Source organism: Phoca vitulina, unplaced genomic scaffold, assembly GCF_004348235.1.
Source record: "Phoca vitulina isolate PV1807 unplaced genomic scaffold, GSC_HSeal_1.0 scaffold9, whole genome shotgun sequence".
Lineage (NCBI taxonomy): Eukaryota > Metazoa > Chordata > Mammalia > Carnivora > Phocidae > Phoca > Phoca vitulina.
The window spans coordinates 27,566,268-27,591,258 of NW_022589712.1; the positions used below are offsets into that span (position 1 = coordinate 27,566,268).

Genomic DNA, 24,991 nt, shown 5'->3' on the forward strand with positions numbered 1-24,991 from the left:
GAGCCACGAAGGAGCCCCCTTTATTTCCTCTTTATATTCAAAAGATTCCTCTTTATATTCTTCATTTAGTACTTTAAAAAGACATTCCTCTGTCTTGTGGCTTGCACAGTTTCTGATAAGAAGTCTTCTGTAATCTTTATCTAGATGCTTCTGGGTATGTTTCTTTTTTCTGTCTGCCTTTAATATTTTCTCTTTATCTTTGGTTTTTAGCAGTTTGAATATGGGTATGCCTTGATGTGTTGTTTTGTTTGTTTAAATCCTGCTTAGGGCTCTCTAGGATTCTCAAACCTGTGATTTGACTTTCATTATGTTTGGAAAATTCTCTTTAAATATTTCATCTTCCCTATTTGCTCTCTCTTCTTTAGGACTCCAATTACATATATGCAAAAACATCTGATATTATCCCACAGATGCTAGATGCTCTGTTCTCTTTTATTTCCCTCATTCTTGTTTTCTCCTGTTGTTTCAGCTTGGGTAGTTTCTAGTGACCTATCTCTAAATTTACTGATGAGTCTTCTGATGGACATATTGAAGGGCTGCATCTCTGACACTGTACTTTTAAAAAATTACTATTCTCATTTGACTATTTTCATCTCTCAGCTGAAATCCCTCATCTATTCACACATGTTGTCCACCTTTTCCACTCGATCCCATTTGTATAGCAGCTGTGTTTTCTGCCCGTGCTCTGCCAAAAGTAAAACAGTACTGGGGTCCCATCTCTCCTTGGAAGGAGGCCTCTTGTCTTCCTTGGATTTAGGGCTACTTGTTTGCCCTGCTGTCTCAGCTTTCTGATGGATTCACAGAAAGTCTGATTTTGTAGTTTATCTGACTTTCTCTTATTTTTACAGCGGAAATAATGCTTGTTTCATCTTTTTTACATCTTAGGGAAAATTAGAATGTCCACTCCTTTTTTTAAAAAATCTTCACTGAGATGTAATTTAAATACCATAAAATTCACCCATTTTAAGTGTACAATTCAATGATTTTTAGGATCTTTACAGGGCTGTTCAGCTATCACCATAATCCAGCTTTAGAGTATTTCCACCACTCCCGAAAGATCCTCTGTGTCCATCTGCAAACAATCCCCATCCTCATCCCCTACCACAGATAACCACTAATCTCCTTTCTATCTCTATAGACCTGCCTTTTCTGGACATTTTATATAAATGAAATTATACATTATACAGTCTTTGCATCTAGTTTCTTTCATTAGCATAATGCTCTGGAGCTTCATCCATGTTGTAGCATGTATCAAACTGTTCCCTTTTATTCCTGAATAGTATTCCATTGTATCGATATACCACATTTTGTTTATCCATTCAGCAGCTGACTGACATTTGGATTGCTCCCACTTTCTGGCTATGAACATTCATGTACAAGTCCTTGTGTAGATCTATATTTTCATTTCTTTTGGTTAGATATCTAAGAGTGTAAGTGCTGAGATGTATGGTAAATTTACATTTAACTTTTTAAGAAACTGTCAAACTTTTCCAAAATAACTACAAGATTTTACATTTCCACCAGCAGTACATGGGAATGTCCTCTTTCTTGAACTAGGTTCTTCTTGGAACTTCAAAGATATTATACTTTTGTAGTTCTTCTTTTACCTCGCTAACCATTCCTTCTCAATCCACTTTGCTGGATTCTCTTCTTTCAGACTTCTAGAGTTTCTTCTGAGCCTCTTCTTCACTTATATACTCTCTAGATAATTTTGATCTTCCCCCAAACTTTTAAATCGTTTTTATGCCAAAAACCTCCAAATTTGCATCTGTTACCCTAAACTCTTCCCCGAGGTGGACAAGCCTAAATCTGTTTACCTAGCATCTCCATTTGAATGTCTAACAGGAGACCTCTCCAACATAACTCTTGACTGTTCCCTATCCCAAATCATCTCCTCTTCCCCTATCTCAGTAAATTAAACCATTGCCCACCTTGTTTCCTAGGTCCAAATCTCAGGAGTAATCATTGATTTTTCTGTTTCTCTCATAGTCCATTTCTAACCCATCAGCAAATCCTACTATCTCCAAAGTAAACCATGTGAAATTTTCAGTAATTTTATATGGTTCAATCTACTATATTATGAATCTTTTCATCTCAACATCTCTTAGATTTTAAGTCACCATTATCTTTTTTTTTTTTAAGATTTTATTTATTTATTTGAGAGAGAGCGAGCACAAGCAGAGGGAGTCGCAGAGGGAGAGGGAGAAGCAGGCTCCCCACTGAGTAGGGAGCTCGATCCCTGGGACGCTGGGATCATGACGTGAGCCGAAGGCAGACGCTTAACCAACTGAGCCACCCAGGTGCCCCTTAAGTCACCATTATCTTTTGCCTGGATTACTTCAAGAGACTCTAAGCTGCCCTCCCAGCTTTCAATCTTACCTGTCCTCTATTCTGCCACAACAGACAGAATGATTTTTTTTCTTTTTAAGTAGGCTCCATGTCCAGCATGGAGCCCAATGCAGGGCTTGAACTCGTAACACTGAGATCAAGACCCGAGCAAGAGTTGGACGCTTAACCAACGGAGTTGGTTAACCTGCTGAGCCACCCAGATGCCCCCAGAATGATCTTTTAAAAGCACAAATCACTGGACAACCTCATGTAAAAGAATGAAACTGGATCACTATCTTATCCCATATACAAAAATTAACTCAACATGGATTAAAGACTTCAATTTAAGACTTGAAACCATAACACTTCAAGAAGAAAACACAGGTATTAAGCTTTGACAAGAGTCTTGGCAACAAATTTTTGGATCTGACTCCAAAAGCAAAGACAAGGGGAACTATATCAAACTAAAACGCTTCTGTACAGTAAAGGAAATAATCAACAAAATGAAAAGGCTGAATGGGAGAAAATATTTGCAAATCATATATGATAAGGGGCTAATATCCAAAATATAGAATGAACTCATACAACTCAATAGCAAAAACACACACAATCCAATTAAAAAAGAGGCAGAAGCTCTGAATAGAAATTTTTCCGAAGAAGAAATACAGATGGCCAACATGAAAAATGCTCAACATTACTAATCATCAGGGAACTGCAAATCAAAACCACAGTTAGATATCACCCCACACCTGTTAGAATATGGCAATCATCAAAAAGACAAGAAATAATAAGTGTGGGCAATTATGTAGAGAAAAGGGAACTCTTGTAAACTATTGATGGGAATGTACCTTGGTGTAGCTGCTATAGAAAACAGTATGAAGGTTCCTTTAAAAATTAAAAATAGAACTACCATATAATCCAGCAATTTTACTTCTTGGTATGTATCCAAAGAAAATGAAAATACTAATTTCAAAAGATATATGTACCCCTATGTTCACTGCAGCATTATTTACAATAGCCACAATATGAAAACAACTAAGTGTCCATCAATGAATGAATGGATAAAGAAAACATGGTAGGGATAGATAGATAGATAGATAGATAGATAGATAGATAGATAGATAGATATAGATATACAGATATATAGATACACATATACACACACATATATATATGCAATAAAATTAAGCTATAAAAAAAGAATGAAATCTTGCCATTTGTGATAATATTAAGAGGAATCAGACAGAGAAAGAAATAGTTTGATTTCACTTACATATGGAATCTTAAAAGACCCCAAAACCAAAAAACAAAGCAACCAAGCTCAAAGATAATAGAGAACAGATTGGTGGTTACCAGAGGCAAGGGTAAGGAGTGGGAGAAATAGATGAAAGGGGTCAAAAGGTACTAACTTCCAGTTATAAAATAAATAAGTCCTGGGGATTATAAAATGGTACAGCATGGTGACTATAGTTAATAATACTGTATTATATATTTGAAAGTTTCTATGAAAGATCCTAAAAGTCCTCATCACAAGAAAAACATTTTTTTGTAACTTCATGTGATGAGAGATGTTAACTAGATTTATTGTGGTGATTATTTTGCAATATATACAAATGTCAGATCATTATGTTATATGCCTGAAATATCAATTATACCTCAATAAAGAAAATCCACAAATCAATTTCTATCATTCTTCTGCTTTTCAATCTCCAAAGGCAATTACAAAGAAAATCAAACACAGTACAGTCTACAGGTCCCTCCACAATTTGGCCCCTGCCTAGTTCCCATCACTTTCCCCCTCATTCAGTAGGCTCCTGCCACACTGGCCTTCTTTCTGTCCCTTAATAATAACAAACCCTTTCCCATATCAAGGACTTGACTGTTGTTTCCTCTGTGAAAAACACTCTTCCCTTAGATTTTTGGGTGGCTGGCTTCATTTCATTATTCAACTATCAGCTCACATTTCACTTTTCTTAGAGTCTTCCCCAGACCATTTAAGCAAAAGTACCCCATCATTCTCTATCAAATTGCTCCAATTCTGAATAGCATTTATTACTATATGAAATCATCTTTTGGTTTATTATTTGATTTCTCCCCTGTACGTAAGCTCCATGACAGCAGGAACCAAGTCTGCTTTGTTTGCTGGTTTATTCTTAGTGCCTAGAACAATGCCTGGCCTTCAGTAGGCACCTGACAAATATGAATGAATGCATATTTTCCTAAAGCATCCTTAGCTTCCCTCTGTTTTAGCATTTTTCATACTACACTGTAATTACCTGTCTTACACAGCTGTAGTAGATACTCAATAAATGTGACTGAATAAAAGAATCAATGAATGTCAAAGAGCATTAAGAGAAACAGAAAAATAGATAATTCTGTAATAATACTTTCAAATGATTAAAAATACATTAATAATAAAAGATGCATTAACTAAAAAAACTCTTTAATATTTCATTTGTATGACCTACAACACATAGCAAAAATAATATATAAAGCAAATTTGACTAACCTTGAAGAATGGGGAGAAACATAAAATTTAGTTGATAATCTCAACACTCAACTTTTAAAAATATGACAAGTAAACAAATATATTTTCTTAAATTCTAATGTTGAATAATATACCATAAATAAAGAAGAAACAATTTCTTTCATTCTCAAGTACTAGCCATGCTCCCTTCCATCCCAGGGTTTGTGATATACTATTACTTTTTTATGATATTCCTCTGTCTCTTCACTAGTTAACACTTCCTCATCAGATCTCAGATAAGCCTCACTTCCTTACAGATGTTTTATACAGGTCAAATATCTATCCTAATTATGAACCTCTGAGGAGCAACGTACTTCTCCTTCATAGGCTTGTCACAGCTGTCTATTCACGTTCATTTGTGAGATTAGTTGATACAACAGTAGATTAAATGCTTTATGAAGACATGGCCCACGTTTACTTTCATTCCTCACTGAATCCCCAGTACCTAGTACAAGTCCGACATATGAAAATATCTGTGGAAACAGTAAATGAATGAGAGGGAGTGGTCTTACTTTTAAGGTCCCTCCTAATCCCAAGATTCTGTCCCACTATGAGTTAATTCAGTGAAGATTTGTAGTACAATTGAACTGTATATTATGCCATTGAATTTGATGCTTCTTTAGAGCTCAAAGACCCCTGCTTCTCCATTCCTATTTGCTCCCAACAGCAACTATTTCCTTAGTACAAATGGAGTTTGGTTATTCAACCAGAAGAGATGGTTGGCAGTCACCAGATTATAAAATACACACACACATATATATATGGCCATGTGATAAAATCTCTTACTACTTAAGAGATTTTAAAATATGACTAATACAAAATGATTAATAAGTATGATTAATAAATCCTCTGAAAACAAAGTTCATTTTAATAAGGTGGTCTATGTGTGGAGGATTTAGAAAACACTTGACGCTCTGGGCGAGGAACTGCCATGACCATGTACATTGAGGAGGCCATAGTCTGGGACGCATAAAGTGCAGGTTAACAGAAATATATGAGAAGGAAAATATTTACTTAGGGTCTTTTGTTTGGTAGTGCCACATTTCAATAGGTACACTGCAACTTTTTTTAACTAGGACAGCAAACAGGTATGATTATTTTATTAAAAACCATCTATAATAAATGTATTTCTCAGAAAAGGAACTAGTTCATTTGAAACACATTATATTTACATTAAAGATAATGCTATTTCGCCTATCACTATTTCAGTTTCTTCTCAGATGTCATTAAATCATTTAAAAACAATTATTCTAATGTTAATGAGAATATTCTAATGCCTAATAAGAATATTTTATGTATTTATTTTTTGAGAATATTTTATAATGAGAATTGTCTTAAGTTCCTAAAATTAAAAAAAAAAAAGTACCCATTTAAATTTAAGAATACAGTAATGAGAAACGGGATTTGCTTTTGGTCCAAGTTCTAAAATTCATCACAAAAACATAATTTCTTAGTCATACTCTAGAATTTCCACATATTATTTTGTTTCATGATTATGTTGGTGTTTTCACACAGTCTGTGTTATAAAGTGTCTAATCACTCAACATACCATAGTGTTTCTGACCTGAGTTTATAATTTCCAAAACTGAAACTGCATTAAAAAAAAAAAAAAACTCTGAAGAATATTTAAAGTCCAAAATATTGACTCTCAAGTCCTCAAGAGAACAAAAGGGGTAAAATAAGAAGTTTATTAATTTTTTTAAGATTTATTTATTTTAGAGAGAGCAAGTGCATGCATGAATGGGGGGAGGGGCAGAGGGAGAGGGAGAGAAGCAGACTCCCCGCTGAGCACAGAGCCTCACACAGGCTTGATCCCATGACCCTGAGATCATGACCTGAGACGAAATCAAGAGCCCATGCTTAACCAACTGAGCCACCTGGGCGCCCCTTAAATTTAATTAAAACAGTAGCCATTCTACTCTATCTGGTTGCCCATTGGAAGCTTCTCTTCTGACACGTGGTGTGGAGAGGATGATGATAGTCCTGAGAGGAAAATGACCTACCCATCATCTCAACTGCTCAGTGAGGCAACTGAATCTAGAACCACACTCCTGACTCTCACAAACCTCTGAGGACAAGCCATCCCCATTCTATTCTTCTCTTGTCACCCTTTCTATTGGGAGAGGTCTGCTCAAATGCTCGTTTATGTAACAAAAGAGATCAAGTTAATTAAGTAAATATACTTTGTCCTGCCCTAAAGGCAAAAGTGTCTTCCTGACAGCAGCACACGCCGTGCATGGAGCTAGTTGCAAACTGCATCGGTAAGAAAAGCATCAGGAGATCGCACCCATTACCTGAGTAGGACTCTGAAGACTTAAATCTAAACCACAAGTAAACTCCGTGTGATGTTCCACTGTTTCAAGAAGAGGGTCAGGCTTTGAAAAGTTCCAGAATCTGTGAATATAAACAGAAAGAAATAATTTAAGTGCTAAAACTACCCAAAAATGGATCTAAGAAAAAACAGATATTTACCACAGCAGGGTCTTTATCAAGACAGCTTCAACCAATTCTTAAATACAGAGCCCCACTATTGATCTACATAAAAAAACTAATAAAAAATGTACCCCATTCTATTATATAAAAAAATGAAATTATTAATCAATCTACCCTTGTAGATTATTCCCATTAGTATACCTTGTAGGATAGAAGCTTAACAAGTTTTAGTTAAAAAAAAATTTTTATATTGCACAAGGACATTTAAGATGAGATATACTATGCTTCTGTAGCAATTTCCAAAAGCATTCATGACTGTAAAATAAGGATATTGGATTACCCGAACTCTAACATTTTGTGATTTTTAAATACTTCATTTCTCAACAACTGATATGAAAAGATCTTAGGTTTAATTTACATTTCAACAGCAATTCAGATTCTTTAAAAAGAATCTGTTCTCTTATAAAAATCTCGGTAATTCTGAAAAAAAAATTTTTTTTGAGGCACAGCCTTTCTTATGGATTCTACATCAATGTAATTTCTAGAGTCAAGAATCTGAAATGTGTTTTCCTGGGCCAATATTAAGTATTCCATTTATTCTCTATAGACTGGGAGTGGTACTGTTTACCATAATATGTCTCTGATTTCTACTGTACAGATAGGAACTTGGCCCTATTTTCAATATACAAAATAGTACTTTATTTCTAAAGCTTTATTTGCTCATCATCTTTCTTATTTGACTCTAAACACTCCATAAAAATGGCACATTCAGGATCATAGAGTCATACTCCAATTCAGCCTCCCTAATGATCTGCAACATGGAACACACTGAAGGTTTAGCAGATCTCTCTGAAAGAGAGTAAATACACAGAACCAACAGTCATAGTTTGTTTAACCTGGTGATATTATTTCCCTAATAAATACAGGGTTGGTCTTATTAAGTTTGAAAAGGATTGTTGCTATGGATAAACCACTGTGTGGGTACCAGAGAGACAATGAATAAATAGCTCATTTATCAGATTACTGAAATCTACAAAAATATTTAAGGAGAGTGATTTTACTTTTGAAAATTTCCTGTTCAAACAAATGAGGGAACAGGCTGCAGTCCTTCTCAGAAATCATAAAAGTGGCCTCCACTGTCTTTGCATATTTGTTCCTTTGGGTCTAGAGACAGATACTGTACTGAAATCTAATTTTCTAGATTTTGATAATGTTTATATAAGCAAAAGTAAATAAGTCATCATGTAATTTTGTTTCTAGAACATGGTTATTCACTGATTTGCATTATTTGAAACAGTAATCAAATGATTTTGTAAATACCCACTATGTTCCAAAAAATATTCAAAATGGTTTTAAAAATGAGTATTTAATATGGCCAAAAAAATGAGTTAAAGGAAAAGGACAGGAAAGTAAATCTGAACTTGCAATGAGATTGATAAACAAAAATAAAAAGCATCTTCAACATCTCTGAAGGAAACAGAGAGATGTTGCTTCATAGGCTGCTATTCATGAGTCAATGGTATCACCCCAAAGGACAGGGTAGTAGAATCATTCTATAGGAAGGTCAACTTAATCTAGGTATTCAGCTTTCTGACTTCATTTGGGATCTAGATTCTATTTCAATAGAATGGATGAGCATTTGTCTTCAGACCAACCATAGAAATTGGCTTGTGAATTTCAGCAGAACTTTTTAAGGATAATAAAAGCAAAAGGATTCATTTGTACCCTCCTGACAAGTTCCTGGAATGCAGTTTTTGTTATTATTTTGCTTTTTTTTTGAGCTAGTTAAGGAAAAGATGGCACTGAGGACAAAACAGGTGGGCCTTATCAAAATTAGGATGCCCAATAAGAATGCATGTGTGAAAACATCCAACGTTAGCTTTAAAATATGATAAGGGAAGTCATGCATGCAGGAGGGCCGAAATTCTACTCAAAAAGTCAAGCTGCGGGCGCCTGGTTGGCTCAGCCCTGAAAGGAAGTGACTCTTGATCTCTGGGTCGTGAGTTCCAGCCCCACGCTGGGTATAGAGATTACACCAATAAATAAAACTTAAAAAAAAAAGGAAAAACTGAATTTGCTCTAATACACAGCTTAACAGGTAGTCAAGTCGCCATACAGCTCCACACCAGAGTCACACCCATCCTAACTTTAACCTGATAAAAACTATCAGGTATTTACCTGGCAATCTACAAAACACTTATCAAACAAGATACACGCTACAACTCTAAGGATACTATTTGGGGAAGGGAGGGTTAATCTAGCGAATGTCTTAAAAGTGCTACCGGCTTAATTCCATCAGTTCACAGCTCTGATGGAAATTATGTAATACACAAATTATGCCTATTGTGCATATGATAGTACAAAAATTATCACTTCCAGCAGAATGGCTGACTAGGTGTCTAGAACATTCTTACTGAAAAAAAAATCCTAGATAATAACATAAAACAAACACCACCACAAAAACTTCATAAGAGCATCAGTGAGGAACACTCAGGTCAAAAGTAAGACTGAAGCTCAGAGCAGCACATCGACCATGAGCCAGCTTTTGCCTTGAGAGGGTCTGCTGAACAGGAAGACTGGAGCTTCAATTTTCTTTTTTCTTTCTTTTTTTTTTTTTTGGAGCTTCAATTTTCTAAACTTCGAGGGGATCGGGAGCCAGAAAAATCAGCAAGATTAATGTTAATATTTATAACTTAAGAAAATTTTCAGTAAACTAAAATATCTTAACAAAAATATCAAGTTAAAGACAGTAAATGGCACAAACTATGTAAGCTGAGAAAACCAAAAGCTAAGCAATGCCTCTATACACTATAATCCATTTTTTCATCGCTAATGGCTTTTTTTAATAACAAAAGAAATATACGTATTTTTTTCCTCTTTCCCACTCTCCAATGGCAACCACTGTCAACAGTTCGACGTGGACACTTCCAGAACTATTCCATGTTCCTCCATTCTAATTCCACCAGGAAGGGGCGAGCAGTAAGGAGGGGGTGGGCATTTCTCCACATTTTCTCATGTTTGCATGTAAGGGGGTGGGCAAGGTCTCTCCTTGCAATCTTCTGAAATCAAAGGTTCCATAAGTTCTATATATCTGAGGGCCTTCATGTGCCTATCACATAAGTAAAATAGGCTCCTTTTATTGGGAGAAGTCAGGCTCCATATATCATTAAGCGGTCAAATTAGGCATGTTATTGTTAAGTGCAATGTTTGTTTTGGTCCAGCACATATACGACTTGGTGCCTTTTTGTCTCTTTGCTGATGAAATCACTGACTATTTAAGCTCTCTCATGGGAAGTAAATATACTGGACAGGGTTCCAATGATTAAAAATATTACAGAACTGTAGGAACATTTTTCATTTAAATTGGAGATGGAGAGAGAGAAAAATTCATCACAGTACAAAGTCTTGTTTGAGTTCCTTTTTACCTTCTGATTCCACACTTCTTTAACAAAGCAAGTATGGAGCACTATGTTAAATAAAACAGCCAAACTATTTCAAAAATTAAGCTGAAATCATTTTTTACTTTACTAAAATATAATTTGAAATCCCTCTACTAACACTTCTGAAATTTAGCCAACATATGAGTTCAGTAGAACATTTATAATATTTTTCAAAATTCTTCTTTTTCCTTTCCGTTCTCAACTTACGAGTTGGTCCATAATTCTCTGTGAGTCTTTCCTAACTACAATAGAAAAAGATGGGAAAAAATGTTGGCTCCTTTTTCATGTCTTAGAAGTTCATTAATTTTAGTCAAGCTGAATTTTAATTAATTTTAGTCACATTAATTTTAGTTGTGTTTTTAAAATTCTAAGCAAATTGCACAATTATAATTCCCTGTTTGCACTGCTTCAGGCTAGTGTTCTCTAGAATGAAGAGTAAAAAATGTCACAACAGTTGTTTTCTCATCGCTTAATTACTTGTTCATTCAACAATTTGTGAGTCCTCGGATGTGCCAGGTACTGTGATGGGCGTCAGAAGGAAGAGAGATGTGGCGAGATAGACTGACATTCTTTAAAAAGACCACAGAAACATAAATGTCACTGCAACTGACAAGTGCCCCCAAAGACAATGTGGGATGGTATAAGAATGACATCCTGGGGTGCTTGGGTGGCTCAGTTGGTTGAGTGTCTTGGTTTCGGCTCAGGTCATGATCTCAGGATCCTGAGATCGAGCCCCATGTTGGGCTTTGTGTTCAGTGCCGAGTCTGCTTGAGATTCTCCCTCTGTCCCACTTGCGCTCTTTCTCTCTCTCTCTGTCTCTCTCAAATAAATAAGTAAATCTTTTAAAAAAAAGAAAAAGAAGAATAATGAAATCCTGAGGAATTGACACTGAACTGAAATCTGAAGGTTGAGGAGTTAGCCAGGTAGAGACCAGCTGGCCCCTTGTCAGCAGGGAACAGAGAGGGTCCGATCACACAGGTCTTTTAGCCCACGTGAGGAATTTGGGATTTTCTCTTAAGTATAAAAAACAAAAGAAAAGGAAACAAATAATAATAATAAAAAAAAACGGAAGGAGAGAGGTGCCTGGGTGGCTTAGTTGGTTAAGCGTCTGCCTTTGGCTCAGGTCATGATCCTAGAGTCCTGGGATCGAGCTCCATTTTGGACTCCCTGCTCAGTGGGGAGCCTGCTTCTCCCTCTCCCTCTGCTGCTCCCCCTGCTGTTCTCTCTCTCTCTCTCTCTCTCTCTCTCCCCATGTCAAATAAATAAATAAAATCTTAAAAAAAAAAAAAAACTGAAGGAGATTTATATACTCAGCTTTACATTCTTTGAAAACATTTTCTTAGTAAACTTTTAAATGTTATAATAGTTTTAAATCTGCAGAGAACTTCTGAACAAAGTAGAGTTCCCATATAGTATGACCCTATGCAGTATGGGTCCAAAAAGAGTAAATACCAGCTTGGATTTAAGATGGTGACAGTGATGATGAAGAAAGGTTAATGGACTGGAGATATATGCAGGCAGAAGAATTAATAGAACAGAGGAAACAACAATGATTAATGGAATAGGAAAAAAATAAAGAATGATTCCTATGTTTCTGGCTTCTATCATAGTACTTATGATACTTCCATGTATTTAGTTATTTATAGATCTTTTTTCTTCTAAAAGGCACTAAACTCCTTGAATTCAGGGACAGTGTCCTATTCTTCTTTGTATGTCTAGCATATATAAAAGTATCTGACACACGGACACCCAAAGAACGTCTTAAATGAATGAAAAAAAATAAATGTGAATATTAAGGACAAGATAAATAACAAAGGCCAACCTCACAAATAAAGTAACTTTAAATCACCTATAGACATGGTTCCCAAATGATGGACCACAGACTCATTCCTCTGCTTTGCTGAGGAATTTTTTCTGAAAATTCCAATTGAGTAGATCTGTATGGAATCCAAAAATCCCTTCCCAGGACGTGGTGCTGCTCAACCAGCTAGGCCTGGAAGTTACCAATCTAAAGTAGCACTTCAACAGATACAGATTTGATAAATTCCCATCAGAAACAACAGTGATTCTAGTCATCAGGCAGAAGGGGAGGCAAGGAAAAAAGCCAGTGTGTGTGTGGGGGGGTGGTTCTCAACCTTAACTAAATGCAATCAACTGAGAAACTTTAAAAAACTGATGTGGGAATGCTATCCCTAGAAATCCTGATTTAATTGGCCTGGGGTATGTCATGGGCATTGGGAGGTTCAAACATTCTCCAGGTGATTGTAATGTACAGCCAAGGTTGAGCTTCTTGAGGGGGTGGGGGTGGGGTGGCAGATATTATCCATTAATTGAGAATCACTGATCTAGACCAACAGTTCTCAAACTTAACTTTGCATCAGAATCACCTGGCGTGCTTATGAAAAACAGAAGGTATGGAGTGAGGCTCAAGAATGTGCTTTAGAGATTAAGCAATCTATTGTGACACAGTTAATAAATGGCAGCCCCAATGTACAGACTTTACTGGCACCATGTCCAGTACTTCTTCTACTGAAAGATGCTGCCATTCGCTTTTTCTCGGTCATGCCAAGGAACCTGGAATATAGGTGGCCTGGGGCTCTTCAGGTAGCTCTGATTAACACCCTGAACGTTCAAATGGCCTTGGACCAAGTCAGGCTTCCCCTATACTCCTCAAACTACATAGAAAATTCCATTAGCCAAAGCCCATGCCAACAGTCCATTAGTCTGCCAGCTTACATTCAAAACCAATACCCTAAGAAAAGTACAAGCTAGAATAAATCTTAACTCCTCTGGCAAGGAGTTCAGAAATTTTCCTTTCTTCTAATATTTTTTACATGCACTTACTGGATCTCCCATCTATCTTGCTATCCCTTCCTGACTTTTGCATCACTCAACTGATCAGCTCTTTCTGTAACCTCACAGATCCCCATCTTTTTGAAGTGAATCCTCCCTGAGCAGAACACATGGAATCACGGGCTTATTATTTTATTGTCTGTATTGCTTTTGGAGGGGATTAAAACATAGAAATTATAGACTAGCAAAACAATCTTGTTAAAGAGCTAAACATTCATTCATTAAAGAATATTCATTGGGTGCTAAGGCTCATTTGTTTGCATGACTAGATTGGAAAGCTGTTTATTTTTGTAACTGGTAATGACAAAAATAAAGCCTAAAACTGAAAAATACTGTCTGCTAAATGAAAAAGTATGATTAATTTCAAAGAATTACTGAACAATTTTCAAAGAACTTTTAGAACGACTCATTCACAAAAATCCAGGAACCATATTTACAAATTTTCAAGGTTAAACACAAAATTCTAGAATTAAGATTCTCTACCAAAATAAACTCATTTTAATATTTCAGTTAAAACTTTAATTAGATCAGTATTTAAGAGGGACTTACTCCATCCACTTCATCACAATAAACATTAAGCCCAGGAGCCACATACCACAAAGCCTAGCGTACTTTGACAAATTAAAGAAAACCATTAGCTGATGGAAGGCTTGCTCTGAGAGTATTCATGGTTGCAATCCACAGGGATACAGGATGGTTTTCTGAAGAATGCCACATCTCAGCAAGAGGAGACATAAGAAGAAAAAAGTAAAAACTCTTAGAGGCTTTGTTTACTGCTCACTGGTACAAACTGGAGAACCATGAAATAATTTTGTAATCAAGTTTCAAACAACATCTTAAAAAAGAAACAAACTGGGAAGAACTCTATCTGGCATGACATGAAATAGTATCAGTATCTCAGGGATGAGAATAGTCTATGTTCAACTGAACCGTCACCGGCACCAAAATGTGGCTACGGAGGTTAACTACCTACCAAATGTGACAAAAGTTTATTTCACAGAAGTACAGACCACAGTGGGATCGGATGAGGATGCAGGAGAACTTGGCCCCTAAGTGCTGAAGAACTAAACTGGTAGCAATTGCTCACCTGCTCCAGTCCTTTATCAGCTATATCCCTCTGACTCCTAAAGTCCTCATCTCTGCAGCTAAGCATTTGTGAATAAACCCACTCAACCTGTCAGGCGTCTACACAGCTTACAAGGATCTCCTTTACTGAACAACTCTCTTGTCAGTGGAGGGCGGATATAGCGATGGGGAGAGAAGCAGACATCGATACGTGTGGGAGAAAGAAAAACACACGGAGCAGACCAAATAATTCTGCTCCTTTTCTGGTGACTGGGCAGGAAAGCTTAAGGAAAAAAAAAGAAAAGAAAAGAAAAAAAAATCAGTGCAGAAAGAGGAGAAATGAGAGCAGGCACTTGAGTCGAGCAGTTTCAGTACCTTCCCCGGCCCCTGGGGCACTCGTGCCCTGGTGCTCGGAGGGGTCCCAGATCCTGAGTAATGTCTCTCCTTTTCTATATAAGCTAGCTCGAGATGGGTTCCGTTTTACACACGAGTCTGCACACAGTGCACACACATGCAGACGCACACATGCCCTTCACATGCTGAATTTTAACATACAAATAGATTGCTCATTACTGGTGTTTATTCTCTGTACGGTTCACTCTATTAGGTCAAATCTCCAAGATTCAGTGTTAGAATAGTGTTGCCACATTCCAGATTGGAGCTTCAGGGCAGACTTCAAGGGTGAATTTTTTTTTTTTTAAGATTTTATTTATTTGAGAGAGAGAGAGAGGTATAGCACAGAGGGAACATGAGAGGGAGAAGCAGACTCCCTGCTGAGCAGAGATCCTGACGCGCAGCTCAATCCCAGGACCCTGAGATCATGACCTGAGCTGAAGGCAGACGCTTAACCGACTGGGCCACCCAGGCGCCCCTCGAGGGTGAATTATTGATCCTTGAGTTCTTAGGGGACAGAACAAAGTACTAACAGCTGGTGGGTAGTACCTAGTTGATCTAAATAAACAGGCTCACTATGTGTGCAAACAAAGGGGTGGGGACACTGAGGTTTTCTGCTCAATTACCTTTTTCTTAAAAACTGTAACTGCACAGATTAGTATCCACTAATTCTACAAGGCTTATAACAAAGAACAGAAGCTTCCTGGACAGCCCCCTCCACCCTTCACCTCAGAGGCCATGGCTTTCCATTCTTTTAGCTGTTCCTTCTGATACGCTGTACTTAACTTCCACTATATTTCCAAATAATATGCTCATAGAATTCATTGATTATTTTCACTTTCACATATCTTTTGGCTTCCTACCGTGGAAGATGAGGCAAAGCATTATCTACATTAGAAAATATACATATACGCAACAAAAGCCACTCAGCTGCCTATTCAAACTGCACAACCGAAGTTCTTAAAAATTATAATGCAAATTAACTAACAAACTCCAGAAATTTTCTGCTAATCAACACAATTCAAAGTTCAAAGCAGTGACTGACACGGCACTAAGCTAAGGCTTAACATTCCTCACTGCTTTTAGATCTATGTATTTCTTCACGTGCTTGCATTAGGTTATGAATTACACACAGATTTGGTTTGGTTCTTAATGAAAACTGTCAGCACTAAATAGTTCTGAAAATGTTCTGCAGTTACAAATCAAGGAATTTAAAATCAAAAGTCTTACACATTCTTTTCTAATTAATGTACGTTGTTTCATTTTATAGGAAACTACTTTCATTTTTCACCTGGCATTTAACTTGCAAAATTATGCTTCACTTCATCAAAAACTCTTTCCAATATGACAATAATTAACACAAGACTTTTCTAATTTAAACAAGTCTAATGGAAAAACTCTTTGGGACATATAAAAACATCAATCTATAAACAAACTTGGGATTTATTGCTTCATACATACAAATACCTTAACTATTAGTTATATGAAGCTCAAGGAGATTTATTAGTAAATTGCATATGACAATTGATTGTAGGAAAAAAAACAAAAAAAAAATCTATCTGTAAATTTAGTTGACAAACAGGATACCAATATGATGGTTCCAAGTTTGTTAAAGAGCAAAATTTTGTGATCTAGTCAGTCCTGACTTAAATGCAACACAACAGCAAGTTTTACCCTGGAAAAATATCACTCTCTTATCCCAACAGGACTTTCCACCTTAAATTCAGTTTGATTAATGACTACCTCAAACATAAAGGGAAAGCCATATTAAAAATACAATTGTTGTAAGCTTTTACACTCAAGAGTGAGCCAAGGGTAATACAACTTTTCATGTAATTTAAATTCACTTACATCTAAAACATTTATTTAGAATATACACGTACCAGGTACTAGGGAACAAAACAATGAAACAGACACCCATAGCCTGTAATCAGGTCATGTACTTTATTAACATAAAATACATCAGTATTAAAATGTTCTTATCAGAGTTGAGCAAATATGTGAATGCAAATATTCTCATTCTTAAAAAGTAAACCAAAGATAACTACATTAAGATGCTTTCCTAATATCAGTGGTGAAGTTTAGTGAACCTCTGCCACAAAGCAAAACCTGTGATAGAGTTACAAAGACACATCTGAGATATCTGAGCGGCACACGATATTAAACAACTCTTTGATCATTTTCAGGATTCAATCACAGTTACTCAAATGTTAACAGTTAGTGTCATATCATAGCCACATAATTTTTCTTGTGGTTTGATGAACAAATGCAGAGGAATTAAGAACAACTGTCTGAAAAGATGAGGTAAAATCATCATTTGAAACTGCATCTGAGCTCACATTCAGCCACGTTTCTTACCTATTTACTTTGACTGACCTTTTTTTGTGGGTAAGGGGCACTAGGTAAAGTTGAAAGGAAAGGTTTGCGAGACAGAGTACATATTCAGCTATACTATCTGTTTACTTTGGCTGACCTTTTTTTATGGGGAAGGGGAAGAAAGAGAAGTATCTGCCTGTGGAAATCTCTGTGCTAATAAACATAAGGATCAAAAAAGCCCATCAACCACACCAAAGTTAAGACACTTACTATATAAAGGAAAATCCCATGAGAGTAAATGCGACAAAGATAAAAGGTATTTCTGTGTCTGCTGCTTTGTTAAGATTCTAAGTTTACTACAATACGATTAAAGACCATTTTCCTGCTTATGCAACATAATCAAGCTATTTATCTTATTTTACAATTAAACAGTATCACTAAATATCATATTTATGAGAAGGTATTAGTAAGAAACGTTTTCAGTGTCTTATTTTACATGGGCAAATACAGCTTACTTTTTTCTCAAATGTTGTTATTTTTAAAATCACCAACCCAAAGAAAAATTCTGAGATTATAATGAACACTCATATATTCTTTGTCTACGTTCACCAATTGTTAAAATTTTACATTTGCTTTATCTTTCTCTACAAATACATATATAAAATAATATTTTTGCTGAACCATTTAAAAATAAATTGCAGGAGTCATCAGTTGAGTGTCTTTTTGTGATTCTGCTTCTTTTTTAACAATTTTGATCAGAAATATAAGAGCATATATTTATAGTGACATAGTACTAAGTACAAAGTTTGAGGAATGTATGTGGATGAAAAAGAGAAGAAACTAAAATTTGTTGAGTGCTTCATATGGGCCAGGCACTATGGGGACAGCTTTGCATACACTGATATTTAAATCTCATAATAATATATTTTATGACTGAGGAAACAATGGCTCAGGGAGGTCAAGTGACTTTATAAGAGATTAAATATAACAATACCTAGTGATGGCAAATTCAGGATTTTAAACTGTATCTCTTTTTCTACTACATCATGCTGCCTTCCTAAGCACTAATTTTAAAACAAATATATAGATAATATATAGTGATTTAGAGAAAAATATAGGTTGAATTGAAGTAGTAGTGGTCATGTGGCCATGGATTTGAAGAAAATGATTCACGTATATTCACCTCTGTCTATGTGTACAAATATGCTCTGTTCTGGGTCATGCTGCACCAAATTCACAAGGTATGCTTCCCCCACCCCATCTTGACAATGTAACAAGAATTCCCATTCACAAAGCTCCTCCACAGTTTAAGCACCATAATTATCTTATTAAAGTAATGCTAGGGAAGGCATGAATGATGAATACCTGAACTCTCCCTACAGTACTTACATTTTAAAATAGAAAACTTATTATAACTATTCTCATTGAAAATATCTGCTATTTCTTGGAGCACTTATTATGTGCCAAAGGTGTTTACAATTTCATTTAATCTTCTGAACATCCCTGCAAAGTATCATTTCCTATATTGCACAGCTAGTAAATGGAGGAAACAGCCTTTCACCAAGTCTAATGGACTCAAAAGAGCATATGCTTACCCCACCACATAGAGGATTTTGAACCCATAGAACTTGCCTATATGTCTCCAGAGACCAAAGAATGCGGAAGGACAGTACTGCTTCTATATAACCTCCTGCCCCCCACTTAGTACTTCTTTCTCACCTACTTACTTTATTAAATTATAATTTATGAGTAGATATTTAGAAAAGTTAGCAATTCTATATTCTTTCTGAATGAAATAGATATGAAGTCTTGGTCCTAGATTGTCTAATCGCTCCCAATAAAACCTTAAAATTATATAAGTTGAAGTTAAACTACATTGTCGAGTCAGGAATGTATCCTATTTGTAACTTGGGACTTAAACATATTTCAATAACATATAGTTATTGAATATAGTTCACTTAATGACAGACCATCCGCTATGTATTTACCATAGTAACATTGCACTTATTTAGGAATCTGATGAGAAGAACAACATCTCAAAACAGAGAAAAAAAAAAAAATCCAGAAAAGTTAGTGTATGTGAAAAATGGCTATTTTTAAGCTTGTGAATTGTATTAAGTGAGCAGATTAAAAATAGTACATACAAAAGCAGAACAACATGTCACCTGGAAGCGAAGGAGAGTAGAGAAACATACAAAGAGCAAAAGAAAAGAAACTAGAAAGTAAAACTTTCTGGGGCCACAGTTTCTCAGGACAGTTCTACATTACACAGACAGTTCAATAACTTACACACTGTCAGCCTTGGCCAGAGAAAGTTAGACTTTTTTAAAGAAAGATTTAAGATTATATACATACCTAAGTTATACACCAATTAAAGAAGTTAAAAAAATTTGTATTAAGATACCTGAAATCCCAGCCGTCGGCAATCTCCTTTAAATTCTAGTTATATCTTTCCGAACACTTTTCAATAAAAATGTGTATACATACACGTATGTTTGTGTGTATATACACTTATATGTGTATCTATATACACTTACAGGTGTATTTATATACACATATATCATAATGCTGAAAGGCTTTTAAATCCGTAATTGTTAAAAGGATGGCACATGGCACATAACCTTTTATGCGTCCATCCTTGTCAAGACCCACTTTTGTAGACTACTTCAATCCCAAAATGATTATAGATATTATAGGCAATACTGTATTTTGGCAATTTAATCCCTAGGGAGATAATGTTTAACATAACAGGGGAAAATCGTACTATTTGGAGATACATAAAGGCCTGGGCTTACTAGAAGTGTTCAGGTATTGACTAATATAAAAAGTACCAGCTTTGAAAATAAAAGATCTAGGTTCAAGTTCGGCTCCATAACTTGCCAGTTGTATGATAATGGCCTACTCTTCCACCTCCCAGAGTCAACTGCCTTCTGGATAAAATGAGTACACACCCAAGGTAGTGTTGTGTGAATGAAAGGAAATACTGTATATTAACATGCTTTATAAACTAGATATGGCTAATCAAAAATAAGAAGCTGTATCATTTTAAACACTGGGTGTTATGTGTAAGTGTTGAATCACTAAATTCTACTCCTGAAAACAATACTATGCTATATGTTAACTAACTAGAATTTAAGTAAAAATTTGAAAAAAAATAAGAAGTTAAATATAAGAACAGATACCGATGTGGAAGAATTTGAGGCATAATGAAGACTCTTTATTTGGACCTATCCTGCTCAATATTCCTAGTGCCTGAAATCCGGGCGCTACTGACCCCGGAGGAAGGGGAGCCAACTGCTAACTGCAGGGTCTGTCCTGCCCATGCCAGGACCCTCTGCCCAGTCCCTGCCCACTCAATGCCAGAGGTGTATGCCGGCGCCACCACAAAACCAAATATGCCCCCACTAAGAATTACTGCAGGTTTAATTTAAAGCGTAACTATCACCAGGGAAACACACACAGTAAGCCTCAGGTCCTTCTGCCTCCATATAAATAAATGGATAAAAACGTTCTTCAAAGAGAGTAAAAGCCACTGAAAGGAGAGGAGGTAAAGAATGCTTATGTGAAGTTTATCTGGCTTATAACTTTCCAGATATTTTCCAATGGAAATGCACACATATACACATATTACAATTACAGAAGCTTTTTAAAATCAGTAATTATTAATATCACAGTCACCTAGGTCTAGGCCAGCCCCAGTGCAGTGCTGGAGCCAGCTCATTCTGGTTTGCAAGAGCTGGCTGCGCACAACTTCCCAGCCCTGGGCTTATGGACATCACGTCACGCTGGAAGCCTGGTATCCACCATGATGGGAGGACTCATACCACTGAATTCTTTTTTTTTTTTTTTTTAAGATTTTATTTATTTATTTGACAGAGAGAGAGAGCACAAGTAGGCAGAACGGCGGGCAGAGGAAGAGGGAGAAGCAGACTCTCTGCTGAGCAGGGAGCCTGATACGGGGCTCAATCCCAGGACCCCAGGATCATGACCTGAACGGAAGGCAGCCGCTTAACCAACTGAGCCACCCAGGCGCCCCTATACCACTGAACTCTCATTTCAAACACTACAATTCAGGTTACCCCCACCTGCCTAGAGAGCCAGTTGTTAAACATTTTTCAGACCACTGGTCAGCCCTTATTGAATTTTGTTGAATAATAAACTGTTAATAAACTAAAATGGGGTCATTATCTGGTCTTATAAACAAGAAAAGCACTGATAAAAATACTAGAATCAAAACCACAATGAGATACCACCTTCCACCAGTTAGAATGGCTAAAATTAACAAGATAGGAAACAACAAATGTTGGTGAGGATGTGGAGAAAGGGGAACCCTCCTACACTGTTGGTGGGAATGCAAGCTGGTACAGCCACTCCGGAAAACAGTATGGAGGTTCCTCAAGAAGTTAAAAATAGAGCTACTCTATGACCCAACAACTGCACTACTGGGTATTTATACCAAAGATACAGATGTAGTGAAACAAAGGGGCACCTTCACCCCAATGTCCATAGAAGCAATGTCCCCAAGAGCCAAACTGTGGAAGGAGCCAAGATGTCCTTCAACAGATGAATGGATAAAGAAGATATGGTACATATATACAATGGAATATTACTCAGCTATCAGAAAGGATGAATACCTACCATTTACATTGACATGGATGGAACTAGAGGGTATTATGCTAAGTGAAATAAGTCAATCAGAGAAAGACAATTATCATATGGTTTCACTCATATGTGGAATCTAAGAATAGGACCGAGAATCATAGGGGAAGGGAGGGAAAACTGAATGGGAAGAAATCAGAGAGAGAGACAAATCATGAGAGACTCCTGACTCTGGGAAACAAACTGAAGGTTTCGGAAGGGGAGGTGGGTGGAGGGATGGGGTAACTGGGTGATGCGCATTAACGAGGGCACATGATGTGATGAGCACTGGGTGTTATATGCAACTGACGAATCACTGAACACTACATCTGAAACTAATGATCTACTATATGTTGGCTAATTGAATTTAAATTAAAAAATACTATACTTTTATAGTATAAATTGAATTTAAATTAAAGAAACACTTATACTTTTGGAGCTCTGAACTGAAACTAAATTTAAAAGTTATGTACTAGAGAACATGTTGATAAAAAGTTGCACACTGTCACCAAGAAAATGACCTCCCAGGAGGCAGAGGACAACAAAAGGCCAGGTTGAGGCTGCCTGCTTTTGTGGCCATAAAATACAAATTGTTATCTCACCCTTAAGACGAGAGCTGAAATGGGCCTTGATCAACCCCAAAGAGATGGTCTTCTGTCACCATCCACCCTGGCGGTGTAAGAAATGGCAAACACTTATACAGCACTTGCTCTGTGCTGCATTTGTGGGTATTACTCATCCTGTCCTCACAGCAAGCCACTGTGGTAGGTACTATCATCCTCTCCATTTTACAGAAGAGGACACCGAGCATACTGTTTTAAAATAGCATGTTCAAGTTTATACAGATAGTAAAAGGAGGCCTGGCTCCATAGTCTGTGGTCCTAACTCCTATGTTACTCAGGAATGTGTCACCCCACAATTAGTCCATTCAACTTGTATTTCCCACAACCCCAGATCTGTATTTGTGACTACATGTCTCTCTGCTATGCCCACTAATCCCAACACAAATGACAGGCTCGGGACTCCCTGAAGTGTGTTTCTATTTTTGTCCAGGCCTTTACTTTTATCATTTTGCCAGCAAGATATTCAGAACTGTCTATTACAAGGGCTGTCAGATAACAGGCATTCTATAAAAATGCCTAAATTTTAAAGCAGAGTACAGCCCTACCATTTTGTAACCAAAGTAGCTTAACAGTGGAGTTGGAAACATTAACATTACTGGTATAGGCAGAGTGAGTTTCACATCACACAAGCTTGGATGAGCACAGTTTGAAAACACTGGAATTAAAACTCCCTATTTTTCTTGCCAAAAATTTTATAAGTCAAAAAAAAACCACTGCTGTTTGGTATATTACTACCAAAAACCATTGACAAAGAATGTTTGGAAGGTTAGGCTACTTATAAAAGTATCATGAAGCTGGAGAGTATTACTCTTTAAATTTATCATATTAGTTTCATAAATTTTTTGTATAAAAAATTTTTACAAATTTTATGAAAGTTAGATCTTTAAGTATCTAAGAAGTATTTGCTACACCTGGAAGAGACAAAATGTTGCTTTTTCTAATAAAAAACATAATTTTAATTTAACAGCTTTTACTTTTGTTTGGCTGCATTACATCCTGGATCTGCTGATTTCCAACTGTGTTTACAAAACAATCCACTTAGTATGAAACCAAAAACAAGCACTCAGAACTCAAATCATGCTCCTGCATCGTTGGCATATAGCGAACATGCCTCAGCAGAAAAAGAAGTTACTAACGAAGAGTACATCAGAAGAAGATGATGTGCTAAAATCTATGGTGATAACATTCACAGAAGAATGGAAATAATTCACTATGAAATATTTTAGATTTAGTACTATCTTGAGTGAAGTTTAGAAAGAACCGATATGCTATCTTCTTCTTCTTCTTTTTTTTTTTTTAACATATAATGTATTATTCGTTTCAGAGGTACAGGTCTGTGATTCAACAGTCTTACATAATTCACAGCGCTCACCGTAGCACATACCCTCCCCAAGAGAGCAGGAAGGGAAGAATGAAGGGGGAAAAATCGGAGGGGGAGACGAACCATGAGAGACTGTGGACTCTGAGAAACAAACTGAGGGTTCTAGAGGGGAGGGGGTGGGGGGATGGGTTAGCCTGGTGATGGGTATTAAAGAGGGCACGTACTGCATGGAGCACTGGGTGTATACGCAAACAATGAATCATGGAACACTACATCAAAAACTAATGATGTAATGTATGGTGATTAACAGAATAAATAAATAAATAAATAAATAAATAAATAAATAGATTTTTTAAAAAAGAAAGAACCGATATGTATTTTTTTTAAAGATTTTATTTATTTATTTGACAGAGAGAGAGCGCACGCACAAGCAGGGGGAGTGGCAGGCAGAGGGAGAAGCAGGATCCCTGCTGAGCAGGGAGCCCAATGTGGGACTCGATCCCAGGACCCCGGGATCACGACCTGAGACTAAGGCAGATGCTCAACTGACTGAGTCACCCAGGCGCCCCAGAACTGATGTGTATTTTTTAAAATATTTTATTTATTTATTTGACAGAGAAAGAGATAGCAAGAGCAGGAACACAAGCAGGGGGAGTGGGAGAGAGAGAAGCAGGCTTCCCACCGAGCAGGGAGCCCGATGCGGGGCTCGATCCCAGGACCCTGGGATCATGACTTGAGCCGAAGGCAGACGCTTAACAACTGAGCCACCCAGGTGCCCCCTGATGTGTATTTTTATAGAGTATATTGCCCATCCACTAAAGGGAGTTCTGATATTTTTCATAAGGTTGGAGCTTTTATTTAATCTAAACACACTAATTTCAAATGTTATGTTACATATTAATTTTTAGATTTTTATTATTTATTCAGTGAAACATAATGAGCTACTATACAGGTAAAGGACTTAATGCTTTTTCTATTAGATATGATAATATATCCACTTAAAACAAAAATATGAAACTCGAATTTTATAATACTAAAATCTCCATCACATTGT

At 36.6% G+C, this 24,991-nt stretch overlaps 1 protein-coding gene across 1 annotated transcript in view; it reads right to left on the bottom strand.

Moving 5' to 3' along the window:
- Nucleotides 1-24,991, bottom strand: part of PEX7 (peroxisomal biogenesis factor 7) — an 83,250-nt gene that overhangs the window by 16,507 nt on the left and 41,752 nt on the right. The window contains exon 9 of the mRNA XM_032407802.1: nucleotides 7,150-7,249. Coding sequence (XP_032263693.1) covers nucleotides 7,150-7,249 — 100 coding nt within the window. The remainder of the gene's footprint in view (nucleotides 1-7,149; nucleotides 7,250-24,991) is intronic.